The sequence below is a fragment of the Panthera tigris genome, chromosome D3 (assembly GCF_018350195.1).
Source record: "Panthera tigris isolate Pti1 chromosome D3, P.tigris_Pti1_mat1.1, whole genome shotgun sequence".
NCBI lineage: Eukaryota > Metazoa > Chordata > Mammalia > Carnivora > Felidae > Panthera > Panthera tigris.
In genome coordinates this window covers 73,461,439-73,487,008 of record NC_056671.1, presented here as the reverse complement: position 1 = coordinate 73,487,008, position 25,570 = coordinate 73,461,439, and the positions used below count along the sequence as shown (strand labels likewise).

Sequence of the window (25,570 nt, the reverse complement as noted above, 5' to 3'; positions counted from 1 at the left end):
AGGGCAATGTGCAGGAGTTTTTAAAAAATATTTTTAGTTTCAAGGTGTGTTATATTTGTAAAACAAACAAGCGAATAAATAAAACTATAAGAAACAAAGCTTGGCACCATCTTGATTTAAGGTTACTGAGAAAACAGACTGTGATGAAGGGTTCCTTGGGGGGGGGTGGTATCAGAATGAGAGGAGATGGAACTCTAGACTTTTGTGTTAATAGGGAAAATACATGAGTTCGAAAAGAAAAAAGAAATGAAAATTAAAAATGAACACCCCCAACAAAGGTTGATAAATATTGCCCTGGTAGTGGGTGGCCCCTGGAGAAGGATTCATTTTCTACTCACTTGAACAAGCCACTGCTCCAGTAAGTAGCCATTAGTGGTATGAGGGCTGGTAATGAACACATTGCTTAAAACCTTCACCATCTGCCCCACTTTAATCAGGAATGCAGTGAGAATGAATTCCATAAACATAGTGATAAGCCAGCAAAAACGCCCAATAAGAACATTTTAATATGGCATATGTTCCTTTTGCTAGCAGTGCAATTCTGTTGCATCATATTTGTTTTCCAGTGTCATTGATTTAGCTCTATTAGAATTTTAGAGCTCAAAGGTGCTTTTGAGACCACCTAGTTCCTCATCACCATTTTATAAACGAGGACAGTGGGAGCAAGGAACGATTTCCACTGTCCTCCAGTTACCAGTTCAAAATGCTTTCCATTATGCCCCCGTCTTCTCTGGCGTCAGATAAAAATGATATACGCGGTTCCTAAATCATTTAGATGTTAACATATGGCAATTATTTGAATTGGTGTCTACTCCACTTTGATCAATAGGACGAGGGAACTCTGGAGCTCCCAAGAGGTACCGTTTTTTTGAGAAGAGTGGATTGTCCACTGGGTGGCGCTGTGAACTCCTTTCCTTTTCCAGAGGACACTCTGAGAAAAAGTGCTAACCAGTGCGGTATGATTTTCTGTGTTGTTAGAGAGGAAGCATTAAGAGCCCAAACTACATGCTGCAGCATTGGCCACTGCAGAACATTTAGTTGTCCAGTTGTCTTGTCTGCTTGAACTCTGGTTATGAAGATCCATTGAGAGTTAAGTCCTTTAGGATGTTTGTTAAACACCATTTTCCTCCCTACAAAATCAAAATATATTATCAGTGATGTGTTTCTTTAATGATCCAAGTATCCCAGTAAGATTATGAGGCATATTTGTGATCCCTCAAAAATAATTTAAACACAACTAGGTGACACAAGGGAAATTTCCATATGTGGCAGGAATGCTACAGGAAAAATCCAAAAAAGTTAATACAAATTTTAAAAATAATAGCACATAAGATATTAAGTGTTTGGCACCTTCAGATTATAAACTGAGGTCATAATATATGTCCGAGAAGCATGTGGACCTTTCACATATAATATCTCCAATTATCTCAACATTTCAATATAGGTAGTATTATCCCAATTTCAGGGAAGTTCAAAGAGTCATGACTGAAAAAAAAGAAACATGACTCAAACAAATATAAAATGAATATATGTCAGATGTTTTACTCAACTTATTCATTAATAAGGAACCAATAAAATGGTAAAGCTGGTTTAAAAGATTTTGAGAAACTGGCTATTAAAAGGCATTTTGAAAAAAGGAATATAGAATCGATGACTAGGTTAGACACAAGGCTGGTTAATATGCTTTGAGGCAATTAAACCATAACCTGTGGGCTTCTCTTTTCTACCAGGCAGAAATCTACAAATGAACGTGCAACTTCACAGAGTCGGGGCTCTAATCGAATCATAAACGATGAAGTCATAAACGCAGGGAAATTCTCCATGAGAATTGGGTCAGGTTATTAAACAATGACCCAATGAGACATTAAAATCATATATTGTTTTGATTTCCAAGTTTTGGCTAATTTTTCCTAACAGAGATCAGGCCCAGAAAGGTTAAAGCCTTGGCAAAAATTACATAGTCACAGTGTAACTAGGTCAGTCTGTGTCCAACAAGATACTTGCATTTTTGCTCTACAACATTGCCTTGTATTTTACCCGTGTAAATATTGCAGCCGGAATGCTTTTAAACAGCCTTGTAAAGTGTCAACCAATCTCTTTACCGTTCAATATAAAAAAGAACACAACCGTCCCAGTTTGATTTCTCATGGACTTGTTATATTCCTTTTGAGTGGAAAGAGTTTGGTTTAATAATAGCATTAAGGTATTTCTTTACATTTTTCTTTCTCAATGTCAACACTTCTCTTGTATTCTAACTAGAAAGTGACTTTATCACTTGTGGCCTTGATCCTTCACTAAAAATTCATTTGCTACTTTTCTACCTTCTGACAGATGCCCTGTGAGCAGGTAGGGCTATGAAGATAAGGTCAGTAGTGTCCTTGGATACCAACCACTCAGTCTCACGTAGGAGAAGCAGGTGGAACAGAGGGAGAGCCAATGCCAAGAGAGAGACGAGCTGGCAGTTTGCACTTGGGATGGGCTGGAGGGGGGCAGGAGTTTGAGCTGGGTACACTTCGGTTATGGACTGAAAGAGGAGCAAAAAGTCTCCAGGCAAGTGAGGAGAGTAAAGACAACCTGTCTTGACCTGTCACCGAGCTACTTGGAAACCACACAGGAAAATGTCTGGCCAGGTCTCCCTGGGGTGGGTTGTAACAGCTAAAATTGACTCTGTAGCTCAAAACATATTTCTAATAGTATAAGAAGCATCTTTTGTGAACAGTTTGCAAGAATGACTTAGCAAACACACACACACACACACACATACACACACACAGGGAAATAAAATTGTATCTTATTTTCTCGTAGGAAAAGAGAACACTGCTAGAAAAAAAACTGTCTTTGGAAAACAAGCTGCTACAACTCCAATCCAACGCTACATATGCTAAAAGGTTTGCAAATCCGCCTCCTATTAAAGCAGTTCCTGATCCCTTTCCCCTCTGCTGGTCCACTGGCCAGTGTACAGAAGGCTCCCACCTTCTAAGGAGACAGGAAGACTGAAAGCGCAGGATGAAGGGAGATTGCTTAATATTAACAGCCACGTGCCCCCCCACCCTGGGGAATCAGCAGCAGGGTTCCCTGGAGGTCCAGGGAGACTGGTGCAGGGTTAATCCTTCTGAAGAATGAAAGAGTCTGTTCCCTCCCTGTTTACCCTGGGTGTTAAAGAGGCTGCTGTTGAGGCTTTCATTCCCCCTGATGCTTCTGATTTTGTCAGTGGGTCTCTGCTATAGCCAGCATCAAGCAGGCTAGCCTACAAGTGGAATTGTAAGACTCTTTTGTGGTGCTCCCCAGCTTTGTAGAGAATGAAGGAACTACTCTGAAGGTATTCTCAGTTCTTTGGACTGACTTACAAATACTCCTAATTCACAAGCTGTTACAGGGTACAGCCCTTAGTATAGGGGTGACGTGGAGCATGTATATCACCCAGCTGCTGCATTATTTCACTGCTGTTAAAAAAATCCTCTGGAACATCATGTATGTGATAACTGATTACCTATAAAATTTCCTCACACTTTTTCCCTTCCCTTCCCTTCCCTTCCCTTCCCTTCCCTTCCCTTCCCTTCCCTTCCCTTCCCATCCCTCCCCTCCCCTCCCCTCCCTTCCCTCCCCTCCCCTCCCCTCCCCTCCCTTCCCTCCCCTCCCCTCCCCTCCCCTTCCCTCCCCTCCCTCCCCTCCCTCCCCTCCCTCCCCTCCCTTCCCTCCCCTCCCCTCCCCTCCCCTCCCCTCCCTTCCCTCCCCTCCCCTCCCTTCCCTCCCCTCCCCTCCCCTCCCTTCCCTTCTAATTCTAAACCTGCCACTGTCGTTATATGTTCTAATATAATGTTCAAAGTCAAGTCTATTTCAAGGTCTTATTTCACCCATCTGGACCTGTTGCTTCTTAGGATAGCAGGCATTTTTATGAACCTCAGAATGTACAAAGTTTTATTCTCATTTATTCAATAATATATACTCAAGGGGCGCCTGGGTGGCTCAGTCGGTTAAGCGTCCGACTTCGGCTCAGGTCATGATCTCACAGCTCGTGAGTTCGAGCCCCGCGTTGGGCTCTGTGCTGACAGCTCAGAGCCTGGAGCCTGCTTCACATTCTGTGTCTCCCTCTCTCTCTGCCCCTTCCCTGCTCATGCTGTGTCTCTCTCTCTGTCTCAAAAATAAATAAACATTAAAAAAATTAAAAAAAAAATAATATATACTCAAAGATCTCTCTCTTTCTCTCAGTCTTTGGTTTGTTGTTTTTTTTTTCTCTTTCTCTTTCCTTTCCAGTTAACTGTCTTTCTCTTCTCATCTTTCATAAACTTCTGCCTTCTGTCTGGCTCATATCCATGTATTGGACCACATATGCCGAAGTCCAGATCTGGGCTGACCCTGGCAATTGCACATACGTATTCAGAACATACTGGAATACCGCTAATATTAGTTTACACATATTCTTTGTGTACAGGCATAGAGCCCCAGCAGGGGACTTTCTAAGAGAGTGAAGTACAGCACTGTGCATCTCGTAGAGAATGAAGGAAATACTGTGGAAGACATCCATAGGTCTTCAGAATTACATATACTCATAATTCTAAGTAAATCTGTGGAGTATCTTTTTTTTTTTTTTTTTTCTGCGAGAGTTTTTCCGTGTAGCAGGACTGCTGGCTGGTGCTGTGTGCTTTCTATTAAGAGTTCAGACAACCTGAGATTGACATTTTTTCTTTAAAGATGATTTTTATTGACAATAGGGTTTTTGTCAGCCTTTGAGCCCAAAGTGTAGCCATTTTGAAAACCAAACTGAGCTATTCTTTCTGTTCTATTATATATGAGCAGGTGTTATAAGGAATTCTCAGAAAGCTCTTAGGGAGGTTTTAGAAATATCTTGAGGGAAATGGATGTTTTGTGTTTCTAGAGAGGTGTTTGAACATCCAAGCTCATGCAATTTTCATAGAGTGTAGGCATCACAAGTATTTATCTTCCTTATTACTTGTCTGTGTGTAGAGGTATTCACTATGCTAAATGACAAGAAAGTGAAATCAGTAGGTGTCAGATGCTTTTGGTTAAAGCAATAGAGACTTGGTTAAGCTACCACAAATAAGAGGATTTCTGTCAGGTGAAGATTGGATAGATACGGCCATAAAGAAGATGCATCTCTTGGGAAGACAGGAGGACCACACATCAGCACCAACTGTGTTTTTAAAAACCAGATTATTTTGTTGCTCCTATTCAGTCATGGGTGTTCTACAGTTTCATTCTTCCTCGCTCTTTGTTTTTCCTGTATGATTTATTAACTTTTCTCAGTGGTTTTCTCCAGCTGGCTTATATTCTCTGTAGTTTCCTTTCACATTGCAGAGGAAAGAGTCTGCTGGCCTAATACTACTTCCTGTTGGGCAGATCGCTCATGTTAACCATCCCCTGTGTTGTCATCTAACCAATGGCTTTTTAAAAATTTTTTTTTACATTTATTTATTTTTGAGAAAGAGTGAGACAAAGCGTGAGTGGGGGAGGGGCAGAGAGAGAAGGAGACACAGAATCCGAAGCAGGCTCCAGGCTCTGAGCAAGCGGTCAGCGCAGAGCCCGATGCAGGGCTTGAACCCACAAACTGTGAGATCATGACCTGAGCGGAAGTCGGAAGCTCAACCGACCGAGCCACCCAGGTGCCCCTAACCAATGGCCTTTTGGCAGGCACCAACTCCCAGGCCTACCGGTGGTCTTCCCTTACCCCCAAAATAGCCTGTGGTAGCTCCTCTGAGCAGGGGGGTATGGGTGATTAAATTTTCCTTAGGCAGGATGGGTTTGATGGGTGCCATGACTTTCTGCCATTTTGATGAAAAGATTCATTATGTTCTAACTTGGTATTTTTAATATTAAAAAGCATCTCAGGGTGCCTGGGTAGCTTAGTCTGTTAAGCGTCCCAATTCAGCTCGGGTTGTGATCTTGCAGTTTGTGGGTTCGAGCCCCGCGTCAAGCTATGTGCCGACAGCTCAGAACCTGGAGCCTTCTTCAGATTCTGTGTCTCCCTCTCTCTCTGCCCCTCTCCCACTTATGCTCGCTCGCTCTCTCTCTAAAATGAATAAATGTTAAAAAACTTTTTTTAATAAAAAAATTTTTTAAAAGCATCTCTAAAGAAGATGACTTTTAGGTATTTATAATTCAGGAGAAAGTGACAGTTTTTTTGTATATGGATATGAACATATAATTATAATACCTTATGCTAACCCTTGCAGTTACTTTTAATGAGAGTTAAGAGATTTGGCAGAAGCATCTCATTAAAAACAAGGTTGAGTCCATATTTCTACTACCATCACTAATAAACCACCACATGTATTGTGTTTTGCTGTTGACAGATAGAATAACCCCAGGTACCTTATTTAATTTAATCCATTCTTAGCTTTTTAGGGAGAGAGCAGAGTTTCTAACTGAAGCGATTACACAGCCTCTAGGGAGCTTGGGTTCTAGAATTCTTAGAGCAGTCTGTTCTCATTTTGCTATAGAGGATATTTGACCTTCTTTCATTTCTGGAGACCTCTGGAGACTTTCCCTTGAACTGGTTTCCTAATTCCCCTGTGTGTCTATGAGCAGAAGGCAGTTTTCCAACCTGTCCCTCTGCCTTGTGATATAACAAAGGTCCATTTTAGAGTTATCCTTTTGAGAAACACAGGAGCTGTACCTCAGAAAAATCCTCTACAAAAGAATAACATGATGTCAGAAAACAATTCAGTCAAAGCCATTGTAAGTTTGGAGTAGAGGGCAATGCAGTTGAATAATGTTGCCCTCTGATGGTGTAAGTTAACCCTAAGATAGGTTTTAAAGTATCCTGATGAATGGACACACTGGAGACAATTCTCCATTAATTAAATTTCCTTTGGCCAAGTGATTGGCAGACATTGGTCATCAAAGCGATTGAGGGTTCGCTTCTCGCCAAGTACTTATGCTATAATGGTACCATATTACTAAAGGCTAAGCCATTCATTTTTACATTTCTGCAAGTTAAAGATAGGATTGGTGCTCTGAATGCAGAGAGGATTCCCAATTCCCCTCCTCAAAAGGATAAGGCCAAGCTTTTCCTCTCTTGTTGATGGGGCATTTTTTTGTCTGCTCCCATTGGCATTTCCAGGCTGCAGATTTTTTCAGCTCCGAGTCTGGGATATATGAGGCAAAAAGAAAACCCAAAGAACTCAACATTGTGTTGTTCCTTGGATTCTCAGGTCTTGAGCTGATCTGCCTTCTTCTCCACCTTCCAGAGTCGTCTTGTGTTTTTGGTTGTACTCAGTGGGAAGAGTAGGGAAAAATACACCTGCATCTTCCCAGTGTAAGTTTTTCAAAGGTATTTTAATTTCAGCGTTTACTTTATATTTATATTGAGACACTGGGAGGCAGAGCGTGAATCAGATATTTGTTAGGGCTTGGTATCCTTTTCTAGACCTGGCCTTTGTAATATTTTCTTCCTGCTGTTTTGCATTAGTACCTCTTTATTAAGGTTGAGTGCTTTCACTGAAAGATAAAGAGCGGAGATTAAAGGGAGCTCAAATGGCAGCTGATTTCAGTATATTCCCGCACTTGAAGACCTTAAGTGGGTGACTAGGTTTCATATTTGGACATATTTGGACAATCCTAAGAGAGAATTTCTCCGATTTATATTAGTCCCTGTTCTATGTATTAATACAGATAAGCCTGAAATGAAAGCCCTATGTTTTCAAGAATGCTGCTAGAAATATTTTCTTCCACTTGAGACCTCTTTCAGGTTTTTATTGATCTACAGTGACTTCTATGGTAACACCGTCATGGAATAGGTGGAGAAATTTCCTGAGCTTCATATTTTGAGGAGCGTAAGGTCCACCCCGCCCCGTCTTCTAAAACCATTGTTTTTTCCCCTTTGGTCTGAGTTCTGGGTCATCGAAGGACACAATGAGACCATTTTGAATACTGGTCTTCAACATTTTTACAAGTTTATATATTTTTTTTTAATTTTCTTATGGGTTTGTGAACAGTTTATAAATATTCAAAGCCAGCCTGCCTCTGTAAGGAATCCTGAGTTCTTTCTCGCTATTTCCCAGGACGTCCTGAGTGACTCCTCCTTCCTTCTTCTTCTCTCTGTTTTCCCTCTTCACCGGAGCAGTTTTGAGTCTTAGCACCAGCTGTTGGGCAGACCTTTGTCTGCCTTCTCTGCCCCATATGTCCTAAACTCCTCTTTTTTGGGCAGTGCCTCTTCAAGTCCCTTTCTAATTTTTCTACTGGGGTATCTGTCTTGTTTATGGGTAGATGTGGTCCTTATAGATCCCGAGTACATGCCTTTATTAGTCATTTCAGTTCAATATTCTGAGGCTATCCTCTACCCTCTCATTTGATGACTAGAAGATTTTCATTTTCGTCTAGTCAAAATTAACTTTGTGGCTAATACTGTCTTGAGTGCTATTTTAAAAAACCTTTGCCTATTGCAGATTCATGAAGGTGTTCTTCTATATTATATTCTAAAGGTCTTTGGGGTCTCCAGCTTATTTACAATCTACATGGAATTTCTTTTTCTTATGAGGTGAGGTCGGGATTAATTTTCTTTTTTTTTTTTTAATATGAATGTAGAGTTGTCTCAGAACAACTGAAGTTGTCTCTTCGTTTGTTGAAAAGACCATCCTTTTTATAAAATTCTGCAGAATCATCTTTGATATAAGTCAAGTCTATTGGCCTATCTCTGTAACATATATGTATATGTAAAATAAAAATGGCATGGATCTAGCATAATTTGTTTTATTAGTCTTCTGTTGATGAACATTTAGCGTTCCAATTTTTATGCTGTGAACAATAATGAACTACATTTTACATATATTTTGTGTAATTGCATGGTATTTTTATAGCATATATTATTTAATTCCATAGGATAAGTACAGAGTAACGGCTAACATTATATAATATTGGTACTTACGCAAGAACTTCTGTAGTTTTATAGAAATTAATTTTTTCTACAGTGAAACAAACTATTTTTAAAGCTCTCTCATGCAAAAGCAAAACAGGGGAACAATGAAAAGACTGTCTTAAATATTACAAGTTGCCTGCAAGTTACTTGGCTTTGAGAGAGTATATTATACAGTAGGAGATAGCGAGCCAACCTCAGTGGTTCATGGGCAGGCAGACTCCTTGGCAACAACCTGGAGCCTATTGAAAAAGCAGAATCCCAAGCCCAACCCCAGCCTGCTGGATCAGATGTGCATTTTAACAAGATTCCCTCATGATTTAACAAGATCCTCCAATGCATATTAAGTTTGAGAAGCAATGTTTTAGTACATGATGTGAAACAAAATGAAACTCTCTTTTTTTTTCAAATGAGAATGTGTTCTGTAGTGTCACATGAATGTCCATGACCTTTGCAATGTTTGTAGAGGCTATAAAAATCAGAATTGCAATCTCATTGGTGGTGGCTACTAACTATAAAACCTTAATAGCTACAAAAATTAATATATTACTGTGTAAAAGCTTATTTTCCCAAGCATATTCACTTACCTCTTTAAGTATATTCCTTTAAAGTAATGAAAGTAGGGATTATTCCATCTGCTATGGACTGTCACAGTGCTTCCAAGCTTGGTGACCTGGCCACAATGCATGCTGCCTCAAAACTAAAATAATATTGGCAAGAAGAAAATATTGGCAAGTCAAAAGCTGTATAATCAGTTCCAGTTACCTAAATGGAGTTTTGGAAAAGTATGAATAATCTAAATTCAAACATCATCCATCTTTTTTTCACAATGGTTGATGTGGACTCAAAATATTAGCTGGAATTTAATTTCCTTTTTTTATGCTCTACTTATAGGTGGTAGAATACCCAAAGTAGGAAGCCGAAATAATAATAGTAATAATGATAATGATAATAAAAGACAAACACAGTCAATCCACAACACACACCAACTGTGTATCATTAGAAATTGGTTTCTCATTGTATATAAAGTCTGCATTCCTGGCCCCCCATATTCTAGCCCCGCTATCCTTACATAATTATCTGTGCATCCCACTGAGTTCTAGATCTGTGGGTGCTCATAGGCACGACAGGTTAGATACGTGAGTGCTTCATCTGGCTCAATACAGGTTGACTCAACTACCTTCTGGAGGGAGGGAAGTCACAGATGGCCAGGAGGGAGTTGACATGAATGGATATTCTCATTCAAGTTCGTGTCTGAGCTCATCAGAGACCGCTTTGTGGCTGTTTATCTTCAGTGTCTTGTGTGGCATATGGGGCCCCCAGCGTCTTTCCCACGTGATGCCCAGTAACAGGGTCGTGTGTGAGGACAGTCTGGCAGCTTAGCTGTAAAAATGAGCTGCTCCATGCCTCAGCAAATCTCTTTCTTTTTCCTTTTGCATTTCCAGTTGCCACGATCTTCAAATGGAGATTGCCCTTCTCCAGGAGCAGACCTCTCATCTGCAGTTTGTGATTCATTCCCAACATCAGAACCTGCGCAGCGTCATCCAGGAGGTCAGATTAATCAAGTGTGTTTCTCTGGTAGACGGGATGTTTACAGTGCGAAGACCGAATACAGGCAGCTTGTCTGGACCTTACAAGCAGTGAGATTCTTCTCCCCGCTGACATTTCCTTTTTATTCCCAGGCAGCATGACCCTGTGTTCAATGCCTTCTTTTGTCTCTATGTCAACACCTGTAGTGTTCTCAATGAAGATATTTGGGAAATTGTGTTTAACTGCTCTTTAGTTGTTTCCATGATTTTTTAAAAGGGGTTCTGAGCCGGAGAATGTACACTGTTTTTTTAGACGATTTTGGAGGTTAGAAGATTCAGCCCTTTCTGAGGACACGATGATGTGTTTTTATAACCTCATAAACAGCAAATTTACTTAGTAGGTGTGTGGGGACAGGGGTGTAGCCTGGCCATTCTTCTCTGGAAACGTCCTGGCAGGTGAAAGAGAAGAGGTAATTGCGGTAGCAGCCAGATGGACGGTGGATTGTGTACGCATCCAGTTTATTTCAAGATATCTATTGATCTGGTTTGAGGGCTCTGCTTTAGACTTAAAATTAGACCTTCCATCATTTTTTACTACCTAATATTTCCAAAAGGAATCCTTCCAAATACCTCTCATACCACCCCAACGCAAATAAAACATTTGGCTAGGACCTCACCAAAAGCGCAGAGAATTGAGTCATGGCACTTGAGAGCCCGGAGGGACTTAGAGGGTATCCCAGATTCTCATTTTCCAGATGAGAAAACTGAGGGTCAGAGTAGTTCAGTGACAGAAATGACAGTGGCGGAATCGGCCTTAGAACCCCTGGGTTTCTTCTCTTCCTGCTCTGTTCTGGTCTTCATACCCCACCTCCCCAGTTCCGCATTGTTTCTTGGCAGATGCTTTTCTTCCCAAGCAAAGCAGGCTCAGCTCGTGATGCCGCAGGCTGACCAGATCTCTGCCTCGGGGAGCTTCCCCGTGCCAGGCGGTGGCCCTGCGTGACGGCCACCCACCTCTGTACCCTCAGTAGGAAAACGTTATGCTGTGGAGACAGTGATGGCCAAAGCTGCTTCCCACAGGATGAGTGGCCGCTGGATTCGGTTTAAACAGGTTTTCCAAAGATGACAGTGTTTAATAGGACTGCCACGTGCTCTCCTCCCCAGGTGCCAATGTGCCCTGCTATTTCCTGCAACCTGCTGAGCCCGCTAATGCTTTGGGATTTAATTTTTTAACTTGATGGGCGCCAGTTGACCCTAAAAACCTGTGCAATTTCTGACTTAAGTAACTTCCCTGTTGTCTGACGAGATTCTTCCAATTGTGTTTCCTAATTCTTAGATGGAAGGATTAAAAACTAATTTGAAAGAACAAGATAAAATGATTGAAAATCTGAAAGAAAAAGTTAACATACTTGAAGCCCAGGTAAGGAGGGAATGTGATGTATATTTCAGTATGATTGATTGCGGGTGAGTGTGTGTGTGGGTTCTCGGTGTCTCCATGAGCCTGTGTGTGGATGTGTCGTGTGTGCTCGTGTGCCACTGTGACACAGTGAGTCTGTGTGTGCACGGGTGTGTGTGTCATTGTGCCTGAGTATCTCTGTGTGAGTGTACTTGTGTCTGTGTGTATATATGAGCGTCTTTTTGTGAGTGTGGGTAGATGTGTGTCTTCTGTGCATAAGAAATTATAGATTTGTGGGAGAGGTACTCTTAATAACATTAAAGTATTAAACATTATTTTATAACATTAAATACTATTAAATAACTGTGGAAAGCTCACCCAAATATTCCAGAATGCTTGCTATATTGGGGAGATACAAAATAACATGTGGACGTGAATTAGAAGCCTGGTCAAGACCACCTTGTGTGAATTCAGACCCAGCCAGGTAGCTGGCTTTGCTGTCTTTTATCTTTGTCTCTTTCCTGCCCTGAGATGTCCTTTTTTCTCCTCTTTTTTTAATTTTTTTTAATGTTTACTTACTTTTGAGAGAGAGAAACCGAGTGTGAGCAGGCAATGGGCAGAGAGAGGGAGACGCAGAATCCAAAGCGGGCTCCAGGCTGTCAGCGCAGAGCCTGAGGTGGGGCTCGAACTCACAAACCACAGGATCTTGACCTGAGCCAACGTCGGACGCTTAACTGACTGAGCCACCCAGGTGCTCCTCTCTTTCCTCCTCATTTATCTTTCACATCGATCGCGGCTTCCGCCCTTTGCATCAGGGCTCACCCACTTCAAGAAGCCTCTTGTAATTTTCTTATTTTTCAGTGTTTTGAAACCTGAACCCTAGCATAACGCTTCATAATTTACCATCAGAAACACGCTTTTCTTCCCGCCCACTCATCTACGCTTCACTAGGGAGGCCCTTTATAGACTTTTGGCTACAGACCCAGGCTCGGCCGTGCCCCACCTCCCAGCAAGTGCAGCAAAGCCCACACAGGGGTGGCTGGAGTGCCCAAGATGCCACAGCTGCGTCCACCTGGGCTCTCGCCGGTGCTCAGAGCCACCGCTTCCTTCTCTGTCAGAGACTCATCATTCGCCACCTGGACGGGTCAGCTTTTCTACTTCATTCTTCTGTGTTTCGACTTCCTGCCATGCACTCCTGTCCCGAGGAATACAGAGATGCTCTGACTTCCACTAGATTTCTTCTCCTCTCTGGGGGCTTTTCTCCCCCCACAGGGTAGCCCAGAGAAGAGCCGCACCACCATACTCCCACCACACTGCCACACCGTTTCTCGCACCATCGCGTTCTTTCTGCTTTCCCCAAACAAATCACAATAACGTGAAGAGCCGTAAATACGTTTACATCTTAACTTTTGTAACCATTGCCGTGTTTTGCCATGTCGACCTTCCCAGAGGACCACTGTTCTCTCTGTCCTGGAGGTTGGGGCCTCGAAGCCTCGGGCTTTTCTTAGATTTTCACCTTCTTTAGGTTACATGTGACTGGTTGATAAAAATACTTGCATCTCTGTGCAGTTGAAAAATGCGACGATTTTTCTGGAATAATTGGCTCAAAACTGGTTTCCTCTCCGGTGCCCAGTAACGGCTGGTCAGTTTCAAGGGGCCTCAGATGATGGGATTCATATTCCTTTGAGCCTCTTCCTCCCAAGAAAGGTATCTAAGGGTATTTCCTCACAGCTTTGTGTACTTTTGGCAAACATTTTGGCAAATGTTACTTGAGGGAATATTTTTTCTTTTATGATTTGTATGTAACTAATATATAGTCATTCGTTTCTATATAAATTAAGAAATATGGATAACCAAATATAATAAGAAAATTATGCAAACCTGCCACCCATGAGTCAGCACAGTTGTGTATATCTGTTTTTCTATGGGACTCATGTAGCTGGTACATATGTGTGCATAGGTATTAAACATATAGACTATTTATGGCATAATGTCTATATCACTGTATTTTTATTTATTTAATTTATTTAATTTATTTTAAATGTTTATTTATTTTCGAGAGAGAGAGAGGTAGACAGGGAGGGGTGGGGAGAGACGGGGACAGAGGATCCGAAGCAGGCTCTGTGCCGACAGCAGAGAGCCTGATGCAGGGAGGGCTCCAACTCATGAACTGTGAGATCATGATCCGAGCTGAAGTCGTACACGTAACCAACTGAGCCACCCAGGAGCCCCTATTTCATTGTATTTTTAAGCTTTTATTCATTTCACTCATTTGCTCACATCATCAATCTTGTAGTTAATTCTATAAGTACCTATTGAGTGGCTACTATGATGTAGATGCTAAGGTAGGGAAAACAATATTGAATAAAATAGACATAAGTGAGCCCTGCACTCTGGACTTTACTGCCTAGAGAGGGAGACAGACACATAAATGAACACGTAACTTGCAATATTTTGGAAGCATTCTGCCAGAATAGAACAAGGTATTCTGAGAGAGAACACCTGGATAGAAGATTTAGATTGGTGGGTGGGAGCAAGCTCTCTAAGAAAATGAGTTTTAATCTGAGCTTAGTGGAAAACTGGGTGGTAGGGCAGGTCAGGCAGAAGGACAGGGAGCCATTGTGATTGCTTCTAATCTGAGAGTAGTATGTAATAGCATGGAATGACATTGGAAAAGTAGGAAGAGACCATGCCAAGGAGTCTTTTTCTCTATATAGCAATATATCAAGAAGTCTATGCTTACCAAACAGATTTCATTTGTATTATCTTTAAATGGCCACTATATTGATCTACAGTAATTTAATTAACTCACTCCTTATTGTTGGACCTTAGATTGTTTTTCAGTATTACATTTGTGGGGTTTTTGTTGTTGTTGTTTTGTTTTGTTTTGTTTTGAATTTTTTTAATGTTTATTTTTGAGAGAGAGAGAGAGACAGAGCATGAGCAGGGAGGGGCAGAGAGAGAGGGAGACACAGAATCTGAAGCAGTCTCCAGGTTCCAAACTGTCAGCACAGAGCCCGATGTGGGGCTTGAACTCATGAACTGCGAAATCATGACCTGAGCAGAAGTCGGACGCTTAACCAACGGAGCCACCCAGGCACCCCTCAGTATTGCTTCTGTGAACAACACTGAATTCAACATCTTTATACAAAGATCACTAATCATTTATATATTTACTTCCTTCCTTAAGATACATTTTTAGAAGTGGAATTGGTAACTCAGAGTATATCCATTTTTAAGGTTTTTGATAATGTGTTCTCTGACTTTTAGGTTTCTGCAGGATCAGTCATCTCCCTCAGTGGCCACAGGCCCACCTGCAGCTGCCTCTGCTCTGGCAGTCAACAGTCCTTCAGTCCTCATATTTCCAATCTGCTGATAGTCTTTTTCCCCCCTCTCTATTACTAAGGGATTTTAATACATAGAAATCATTTGTTATTATTTTAATAAAATATAAGAAGGGGGAGATGATAAACACATGTTCTCAGATTCCCATTTTGGACTGGGAATCTCATTTAAATCCAAGTTTACATGTAATTCATAAAGTTTGGTGTGAGGTAGGGATCTAACTTTTTAGTTGTCTCACTTTACTGAGAAGTCTGGGCTTTTTTCATGCATTTGAAATGCCTTTTATCCTAAACTGAACTTTCATGTTGGAAATCTGTTCCAATGGTGTATCTGCCTGTTTTGGCTCCAGTGCCCTCTTGCTTTACTCACTGCACTTTGGTAATACATTTTAATTGGAGAGATTACCTGTCTCTGGGCTTTCACTGCATTGTGGTTCTGGATTCTGGGTCAGACGTAATGAAGTGCCAGCGGTCATCACAGGATCAAGGTATCAATGGTACTACCAGAACAATGTATTTGTTTCCAGTGTACTATGTTTCTATTTTCTCAAAAATTCAGCAAATAATTGCTGATTAGCCACTTGGCATGATATGAGAAAGCAACAGATTTGTTCCCCTCGTGGAAACTTCTTGGTTGGCCACAGACTCTTTGCAGTGATGTGAAAGCACCTCTCAATACTGTCTCAGATTCTCTGTAGATAGCTTGATTCAAGCCACTATATATTAATGTTTTCTTTTACAAAAAGGCTTCAAACTATGGCACTATTGGATGAATGCCTTTATATATTCTCAAAATTTATTATCTTCTGTAGATAAATCTTTTCCTTCACAGCAAGGAATTTTACAGTAACCACTTCAGCTTTATAAAGTCCAAACCACATGAATTTAATTTATCCATCAAATAGTTATGTGTCTTTATGATGTACCAGGAAATGTTTCAAATGTTGAGTATATGGGTAATGCACAGAACAGACTGTCCCTGACCTCATCTAGCTTATACTTTATTTGAAAATACAGATAATAACACATAAACAAGTAAATAAACAATTGGGGAGAATAAGTGTTCTGAAAAGTGTAGAATATGACAATATGTTAGAGAGTGATGGGAATCAGGAAAAGCATCTCTGGACCTGTGATATTTGACCACGTACTTGAATTTAGTGAGTGCTTGAGCCATGGTTAGCCTATTTCTGGTCTGGTCCTAGTCAGTGATTATTATGAAGTTCTTAACTGGGATGGTATACGCAGGGGTAGGCTGGCTTTCACTGCAAATTTAAGACCGCTGCCTATTTTAGAATCCATTATGTAACAGGATGAATTGATTCCATTTATAAAAAGTGGTCACCTGAGCTTGAACAACCTGTGTAAGCACATCACCAGTCTAAACCACACAGACAGCATAGTTTTCTCATCCATACCAAAAGCATTCATCTCTTTTTAGGCATGCTTACATGCTTCATTTTATTTAATCCTCAAAACTACTCTGGGAGAAAGTTATTACTACATTTCATAACTGGTTAAACTGAGATTCAGAGAAGTTAAGAAACTCGTTCAACATCACTTTGCTGCATTGGAGTCTTCTTGCCTTGGAAGCATCTGCTCCCCTCCCCCCATCACCACCACAAAATCTGTTTATCTGAGTGATTAAATTAAGTGTGTGCTCAGGGGGTGTGTATGTGCATGTGCTTATATTAATGTGTGAAATATATGTGTGTACATACATTATGTGTTTAGAAATGAAGTCATTAAATTTGCCAGACCTTTTACATTTATTTTAGTCATGGTCACATTTCCTATATTAAAATGATTTCCATTTTCCAGTTTTTTGAGTCATGGTAACAAATACTTTTTTTGGTAACAAATACTTTTTTCTATGACATTCTTTCTGTTCTAGCAGGGTATTTTTCCCCCCTCTCTGCAAGGGAGATATATACACTCATATAACTCTATTCTTTAAAAAAACAATCTTTGGGGTGTCTGAGTGGCTCAGTAAGTTAAGCATCAGACTCTTGATTTCGGCTCAGGTCATGATCTCATGGTTCATGGGATTGTACCCCCTCGTTGGGCTCTGTGCTTAAAGGACAGAGCCTGCATGGGATTCTCTCTCTCCCTCTCTCTGTCTCTCTGCTCCTTTCTGCTTGCGCTCTCTCTCTCTCTCTCTCTCTCTGTCTCTCTCTCAAAATAAATAAATAAATATTAAAAAGCTTTAAGGTTTAAAAATTTTTTTTAATATCACTGGAGAATTTCTGCTTAACTCTACCAAAATTATTTTTCTTTCTACTTTCGTATGATATCTTTATCATCTTAATCTTCAGCTCTGACATTCCTCTCACATTTCATGCATTTCATGCATTTTTAGCTTCCTCACTAATGACCTGCTGATAGGGAAATGTGTCTTCAGAAATTATACCATTTTCTAAACATTGAAGATTATCTTATTTTATATAACCATCATCATCCCTAACATTTAATTTAACAAGAATGTGTTGGTAGAAAGTATGCAAAAAATTAGGCTCTCTTGTAAAATCATGTCAAACTATCCTTGGATAGAGTCATAAAAAAGCAGACATATTCTGGTCATTGATTTGTAGTTTTGTAAAGTAACGATGTAATAAAACTCGTGGATATGGCTGTTCTAATTAAAGGAAAAACTATGAAAGCCCATGAATCAAAAATTATCTAAATCTAGCCAATGAAATAAATCAGCATGGAAGTTGAGATAAATGAAAATAAAGACAGTCTAATATGATAACTCCTATGCTTTTGTACTGTTTGGTACTCAGCAACTTGAGAAACTAGGAATTCGTTTTGGACAAAATCCCAGTAGCCTCTACATAATTGTCCAGCCTGGATTATTTTAGTATTTGTTGTCATCATGATGTGATTTGAATTGCTTCCTAACTTGCAGAGTATTGTATAGAGAGGAGTTTTTCTCAGCAACATACTTGGTCGATGATATGTGCCTACACTTGTTTGGAGTGTATATTAGCTTTACCTCCATTATACAAGGAACATCTTTATTATCAGTTTATTAAATCTGAAGTACATTTCCTACATGAGACTTTAGTTAAGTGCTTGACTCTTGAAACGTCACAGTGAATGATCAATGTGTGTGAAGACTTTTGTTCCATTTTTTAGTTATTACGCAGTACAGATGCTGAGGGATATGAAGGGGCAAAATCCACATCTTGTCTCAGCTTTCCTTCAATCATTCTTCATCTTTTTTAAAAATTATTTTAAATTTTATTGAAATCCAAGTTAGTTGGGGCACCTGGGTGGCTCAGTCGGTTAAGCGTCTGACTTCAGCTCAGGTCACGATCTCGCGGTCCATGAGTTCGAGCCCCGCGTCGGGCTCTGGGCTGATGGCTCAGAGCCTGGAGCCTGCTTCCGATTCTGTGTCTCCCTCTCTCTCTGCCCTTCCCCCGTTCATGCTCTGTCTCTCTCTGTCTCAAAAATAAAAATAAACGTTAAAAAAAAAAAAAAGAAATCCAAGTTAGTTAACATGTAGCGTAATAATGATTTCAGGAGTAGAATTTAGTGATTCATCACTTACATATAACACCCAGTGCTCATCCCAACAAGCGCCCTCCTTAATGCCCATCCCCCATCTAACCCATCCCCCCACCCACCACTCCTCCAGCAACCCTCCGTTTGTTCTCTGTGTAAGAGTTTCTTATGGTTTGCCTCCATGTTTTTATCTTAGTTTCTTCATCTTAGCAGCACATGAGAATTACCTATGGAGTCTTGAAAAGTCTTGAACCCAGACTGCAACAAAGTTAAACAGAATCTCTGGGATGAGACTCTAGATTCATTAGTTTTTAAATCTCTCCAGATAATTGCAATATACAACCAACACTGAAAACCAGCACTTTAGTCCAGTGGTTCTCAAACTTGAACAGATGGCAGAGTCATCTTAAAACACATAAACACTTAAAACTTTAAGAAGTGAGCTTCTTAAAACACATTCCTTGGCTACCCTGGGTTTCTCTGTAGGTCTTATTGGAGATTGAGGGTAGGTAGTTCTAGTAAGTTCTCAGGTGACGCTGATATTGCTGAGATCCCAAGATCACACTTTAAGAACCTTTTTCTCCCTTCTTTTCCACCTAGGCCATTTCATTTTGTCTTCAAGGTCCAGCTGAAATCTCCTTGTGTATGAAAATATCATAAATTATTCTGCTCACTGATTTCTGTTATACCTTTTACATAGTGATTAATTACCTACTGCCTCGGGAATCTCCTGAACTTTTTATTTTTTATTTTTTAATGTTTACATGTTTGTTTTATCACTTCCACCATGCTGTGTATGCTGTATACTGGAAAGGAAGATCCATACTTTCTTGTGCGTCTTCACATTCCCTCTGCCCATGGGTTGGTGCCATAGACATGGCAGAAACTAATTGGATAGATGGATGGATAGGTGGATGGATGCAGATTAATTATTGATTAATTTCCTGACGGTTTCCTTTCTTCTGTTTCATGTTTATCAGACATAAACATCCCTTCAGAAATCATTATTGAATCTCTGTGTCTCCTGGGGCTCACCATTTACTTATTTGTAATATAAGGAGGCTGAGCTAATTCTTCTGGTTACAGAAAAAGAACACCTTTCAGGGAAAAGAGCATAGGATTTGGAGTCACACAGGATTGCATAAAGCTTGCACATTTGAACAGAGTCCTGCATATACAATGTGTGGGTTATCAGAAACAAGTTACCTAAACAATTTGAGTTTTGCCAGCCTTATTTCTTTAATATGCATAAGAATAAAAGTTATCAAAGAATAGATATATGGAAAGCACCTGGAAAAAGTCTTGACATTTGCTAGGCATGCATAACTATTAAACCTCTTGCTTCCATGAAAATTCTAACATGTTTCCCCAAAACATGCATTTTCGTGTTGGCTTGCTCCAAACCGTCTGGTGGACTTTTAGGAAATACCTTTTAAACTTCAATATGACACTTTAACTCCTTAGTTTCCCAATAGGTATTGGAGCTGGTGTATTACTGTTCTTTTAAAGCTATAGCACCCCCTGTCAACCTCCCACTGAGCCACCCTTCAGTCCCAGACCCTACTATACTGGTGTATCCTTTAAACACCTCTGGCTTGCCAGTGCAGCCAACTGACAACCATGAGCATGATGCTTTGCTGTTTTAAGTCTCATTTTCCAGATCTGTTGAATGAATGTGCTTGGTGTGACTATGCTGTAGAGGAGACAGCGGCACTGCAGCAGAAGGACATGACTTTGAACCCTGGTTCTGCCAGGAACAAGACGTTGGGCACTTAAGCTCTTTGGACCTCAGTTTTTAGTTATAAAAATGGTACTTGGACTAGAAAATCTTAAGTCTTAAGAATCTGTGCCAGACACTGGGCACAGTACATATTGAATATCTCATTTCAGAACCTGCGAAGAAAAAAACGATGATTCCACTTTACAGATGAAGACATTGGGCTCAGAGAGGTTAGGCAAACTAAGTGAGGTCACAAAGCTGTCAAGTGGCTGTGCTAGGATTTGTACCTGAGAAATTAAACTGTTGCCTTCCTTATTATCAGCCATTGCATTATCTCCCAGAATTATAAGAGCGTTTCCAGATTTAAAATATTATGATCATATGAGATTTTTCTTCCAACAACTTCAACATGGTAGGCAAGACATGTATTATTTACCACTAGTATAGAGATCAAGAAACGGAGGCTTCAGTGAGAAAATTGAGGCTGAAAATGCCATGAACTATATGGTAAAGAACAGATGGTGCTTATTTTCATGGAGTTTATAATCAAGAAATTGCACAAGAAAGACAAACATGTAATAAATATTGTGGGTGTCTTTAACAAGGTTCTTTAATAAAGTTATTTTGTGAAGTTCTTTGCAACTCTTTCTACATAAAAGAAACTGTAAAATCAAACATAGTTCAGCTGTTGAATTTCAGAGGCTAATGTAGAATACTCTATTTTAATCCCTTGGAAAAGTATGTACTCTTCAAGATGTTTTTGTAATTTCAGAGATAATAGTGACTCTCAACCGGCTACATTCTGTGTTTTAATAGAGTGACTGAAACAACAAGCTTACTGCCAAGGAGTGATGTAGGTGGTGGGTTGATCAGAAGTATTAAGCATGTGGCTAATCAATGTGCTACCTATGTAATCATTTTTTTTTTCACTTTAGAATAAAGAACTAAAAACCAAGGTGGCACTTTGGTCTGAAACTCCTAGAACAACAGTATCCAAGGGTGTCTCTACAAGGTAAGTTTTTTCTTCCCCCACTGCCATCTGCCGTCACAGCTTTGTTGAACATTCATTCATGAATGTTGGCATCTATCCCACTTGAGAAATATTCCAATCTATTAATACTTATGTAATCACTTGTTTATTGTCTGTTTCCCAGTTCTTGAGAACTGGACCTGTGTTATTTGTTCAGCATTGAATCCTCAAAGCCTAACATATAAATACTGAATAAATGAATGAATAAATTTAGATATCTTTTCTTGCTTTGTGCCATAAAACAAGCCAGGTATCTGCTTCAACTCTTTCTACAAGCAGTACACATCATCTTCCCTATTGTCCTTGTTTTCTGTTACTCCTGTTTTCTGTAGCATTGATGAACACCTTAATTATAAATTGTATTTATGTAAATGTCCATGACTGTATCTCAAACCAGGTAGATTGTAAATGTCAAGAAGGCAGGAATGGTTCCTTGTATTTCACTTTATTTCCTGCATTGCTAAGGGCAAGAGTCTTCAATAACTACCTAATAATGACTGAATCAAGCAATGATAATGACCCACTACAGCAATCAAAACGATAGTTGAAACCATCAAAGTCACTTTCTAATGGTGACAGAATCTGAAGTGACAAGTTGTAAAAAAAAGAAAAAAAAAGACTTCTGGGCTCAAATCTTATTTCCATAATACTCTATGAAATTATCACTTAAAAGAAAACATAGTCTGTAATTACATGAATCATTTAAAAAGTGATTAAAAACTTCCTGTTCTAGCAGCTTTTGAATTTCCCAGTCTAATCCCTCTAGGGCAGAAGCCTGTTTTCTGAAACTCTCTTCTGTTCAGTGCCTGAGGTAGAAAATCAGGCCCGCTGTGATGAATATCAGTCCAAGAATTCAGGTGGGTCCATCTCCCTTGGCAGAACTCCCTGCAGCCTTGCTTCCCTTTGCTAATGATATATGTAATGAGAGATGAGATGAAGCCATTCTGAATAGATTCTTCTAAAATTGTCAGTCCCCCTGATGCGAAGTTATCCACTTTTTGGCCAGTAGCCCTGAAACTTCCAATAAAGAAATTAAGCCCCAGAAATATTACAGGAGGAAGTGAAATACCCACATTTCAGAAGCAGTGAGAGAAGTAGTCACTTCAGTGGGGGAAGAAATGAAGAGTCCAGAACAGAAGAGCAAGCATGACTTTCCAAGGAAAAGGAAGACAATTGATTTTTTTGTTCCCTTACCAGATACCAGTCCCCTTGGGGTGGTGAGGCATCAGCTGTTTTGACCCTGTAGGGAACGCAGACAGAGTGGAGTGAAGGAGAGGTCAACTGCTTGTCTCTTTATTGTAACTACTCCAGTATTGAATGCAGAGACTCTAGCCCGTACAGAGGGAATGTGCTGGAAAGAATGACTTCTATGGCCAATTCTTTAGTTGTAGTAAATTCATTGTTAAACATATTTTAGTTTTAAAGATTTCTTTTCTTTCTATGACTTGGTAGGTCTCATGTTTGCAAAATGAAATATGGCCAATTGGCTGCTTTGAGGACGTAAGTGGTAGTATGATGTGGTAATTCTGGGTTCACCCATATACAGCGGAATTATAACTCAAGGGAGAGATTGGAGTAGAAAAGTAGTTGTTCAGGGGGAAAATCATATGCATTTAAAAATTAATCCAGGCAAATCTCTTTAATTACCCACAAAATATAATTCTGTCTCTCTCAGTAAATATTAAAAAGCAAGGTGGTGTCTTTGAGCATTAAAACATATAGATGTTTCTTGAACACCAGAAAGGGTGTTTGCTGGAGATTCAGGATCATCTTCTTAGACAAAAACAGCAACAACAAAATGCACATACAAACGTGTGTGTGTGTGTGTGTGTGTGTGTGTATACACACATATATACATACATATATATTGTAAATACTGGAATCACACAGTGAGGGGAGAAGTTCAGACTTGAGAAGCCCACAGGACTCAAACATCCTGGCAGGAGGGTTGATTCGTGTTTCCTGTCTCCAGGTCACTCCAATGCATGCCTTCACTGCATGGAATGGCAGATATAGTCTCTAATTCTCTCACTTCCCCTCACTCTTCCTCACTCTTGTCCCTCTACAACTAGCTGAATTTACATAAGTTAGATGCTTCCACAGTGTGATTCTATCATGTCTCATGGGGAATTAGTCAACCAATTAACCACCAGATCTCTTAGATTAAAGCAATTAGTTCAGACTTGGTCGTATAGCGGTGGTGGAGATGGAAATGGTGGTGATACACCAATTATATCGCTAAAGTTTAATGTGCTCTCTATCAATAATTATTTGATCTTTTCTACAGTGAATTGAAGACTGAAGGCACTACGCCCTATCTGATGTTGATCAGGCTCCAGAAATGAGCTGACTAGCTGAAGATCTCAATAAGCAAGATCACTATGTGGGTCTTGTTTATTCCTTGAAACACAAACTAAATGTGCAAGTTAAAATGGCTCACTGGCAGTATTCAATGGGATTTATTATACGTCAACGGCTCTGCAGGAAGAGGACACTCCAGAAAATCAAACAAATGTATATTCAAGGCAAGGAACTCTTCCTTCAAAACTTACTGAATGGGTGAAGAGACCTGGGGCATTTGATGGAAGATGAATTTTGCTTTAAACTTCAAAAAGAATCTGAATATTTTTTGCAGATTTTTGCTGAAGGGAGTGGTTTAAGGTTGTCAACTATAACCTTCTGATAGTGGTTTTTATGTATATAAATGGAAGAGTGTATGTGCATGTGTGTGAATAAATGATATATTTTAAAGTTAACTTTGAATAACAAGAAATATCCTAACATGAATTTATAAATTCATCTCCTGACCTATCGTTAGTAGGAGAGTTATTCTCTATGGCATTATGGGCAGGAGAAGTAGGTTCTTTTTAGCTAATTCCCCAATCCACGCAGCCCTCCATTGCTAAGAATCACGGCATCTTACCGCACCTCTGGAAGCCATTGTTCTTCAGCTGGGATTGAGAATTGGTTGCGAGAGATAACCCACAAGTAAGCATGAAGAAATGTAGTTTGTGACTCTGACCTGGTGCCTAATTTTCTTTATAAGATTCATTGTATTAGCGAAGAAAATATTTGGGGGAAAGAATAGGAACACACTGCCGTCAGCTCACACCTTCACAAAAATACGTGTATTGTGGGTTAAGAGGAGCAGTGGCTACTGTCTATAGCTGGGAAGATTCTCCATCCATCGTATGTCCAGTGCCTTGGTGAAAGTGTGCTTGCATTTTGATACCGGCATTCATCACAGGTGAGTTTGTGCTTGCTATGAGGAAAACCAGACTCTAATTTGCAGAAGTGCAAACGGGCTAACAGGATAGAAGGCACTTGAACTAAATGAATAATGGGCAGACTTAGCCCTGCTGAAGGGTGAATTACTTGTAAGCCTTTTGATTATCCTCTCTGGTGTACGACTGTAAACATTTTCTCAGGAAAGCTGCTTCAAGCCTTTCAATGTGGAATGTGAAATATCAGTATTATCTATGAAATATTTAAAAATACATTCAAATGAGATTAAGTGACGCATTTATAAATTCATTGACGTACTGTAATCCTTGAAATGTTGCGTAACTATATGTGTGCATTTCGTGAATCATGTTTTTATTGCTTGGTGGTTTTTCAGATGTAGTTATTTAATAGCATTTATGACACGGCTCCGATGCCAGGAACAATTCTAAGTACTTTACCTGTATTAATTGCTTTAATCTACCCAAAAGACCTCAAAAGCAAGTCATACTATTATTACCATCTCACAGGGGTGGATGCTGTGAGGTCCGGTAATTTTCCCTGCTGCTACAATGGAGCGAGGATTTGGACCTCTTGATTTGGCTGTCAGTATTCCTTCTACCTGCTCGCTTGATGGTCTGAGATACTCCCACACTACAGAAATGCTTTTTCTTTTTGCTACTTTAATGAAACAGCTTCCTTGTTGGCTATCTGCACCATCCTGTGAGTGACAGAAAGAACCTTTACTCATAAAGTAAATATTTTCCTGCAATAAGTTGGCCTTTCACCTACTTGGACTACCCTCGTAAGAACGTAGTTCAGAACAACTTGCTAAAAATCTTCTAATTTTACATTTATTATCATGACCTTATACCACATGGAAGACTTTTTGGCAGTGTATTTTCAGGCACATTTGTGGGAGATTGGGATCATGAATTCTGCTTCAAGCATTT

The 25,570-nt window shown here is 40.0% G+C and overlaps 1 protein-coding gene across 1 annotated transcript in view; it reads left to right on the top strand.

Annotated features, from left to right (window-relative positions):
* The window catches only part of CCDC68 (coiled-coil domain containing 68), a 49,787-nt gene extending 24,990 nt beyond the window's left edge, over positions 1–24,797 (top strand). The window contains exons 8-12 of the mRNA XM_042962100.1: positions 2,806–2,888; positions 10,318–10,423; positions 11,735–11,818; positions 21,301–21,377; positions 23,683–24,797. Coding sequence (XP_042818034.1) covers positions 2,806–2,888; positions 10,318–10,423; positions 11,735–11,818; positions 21,301–21,377; positions 23,683–23,740 — 408 coding nt within the window. The 3' untranslated portion in view covers positions 23,741–24,797. The remainder of the gene's footprint in view (positions 1–2,805; positions 2,889–10,317; positions 10,424–11,734; positions 11,819–21,300; positions 21,378–23,682) is intronic.
* The last annotated feature ends 773 nt before the right edge of the window (positions 24,798–25,570 follow it).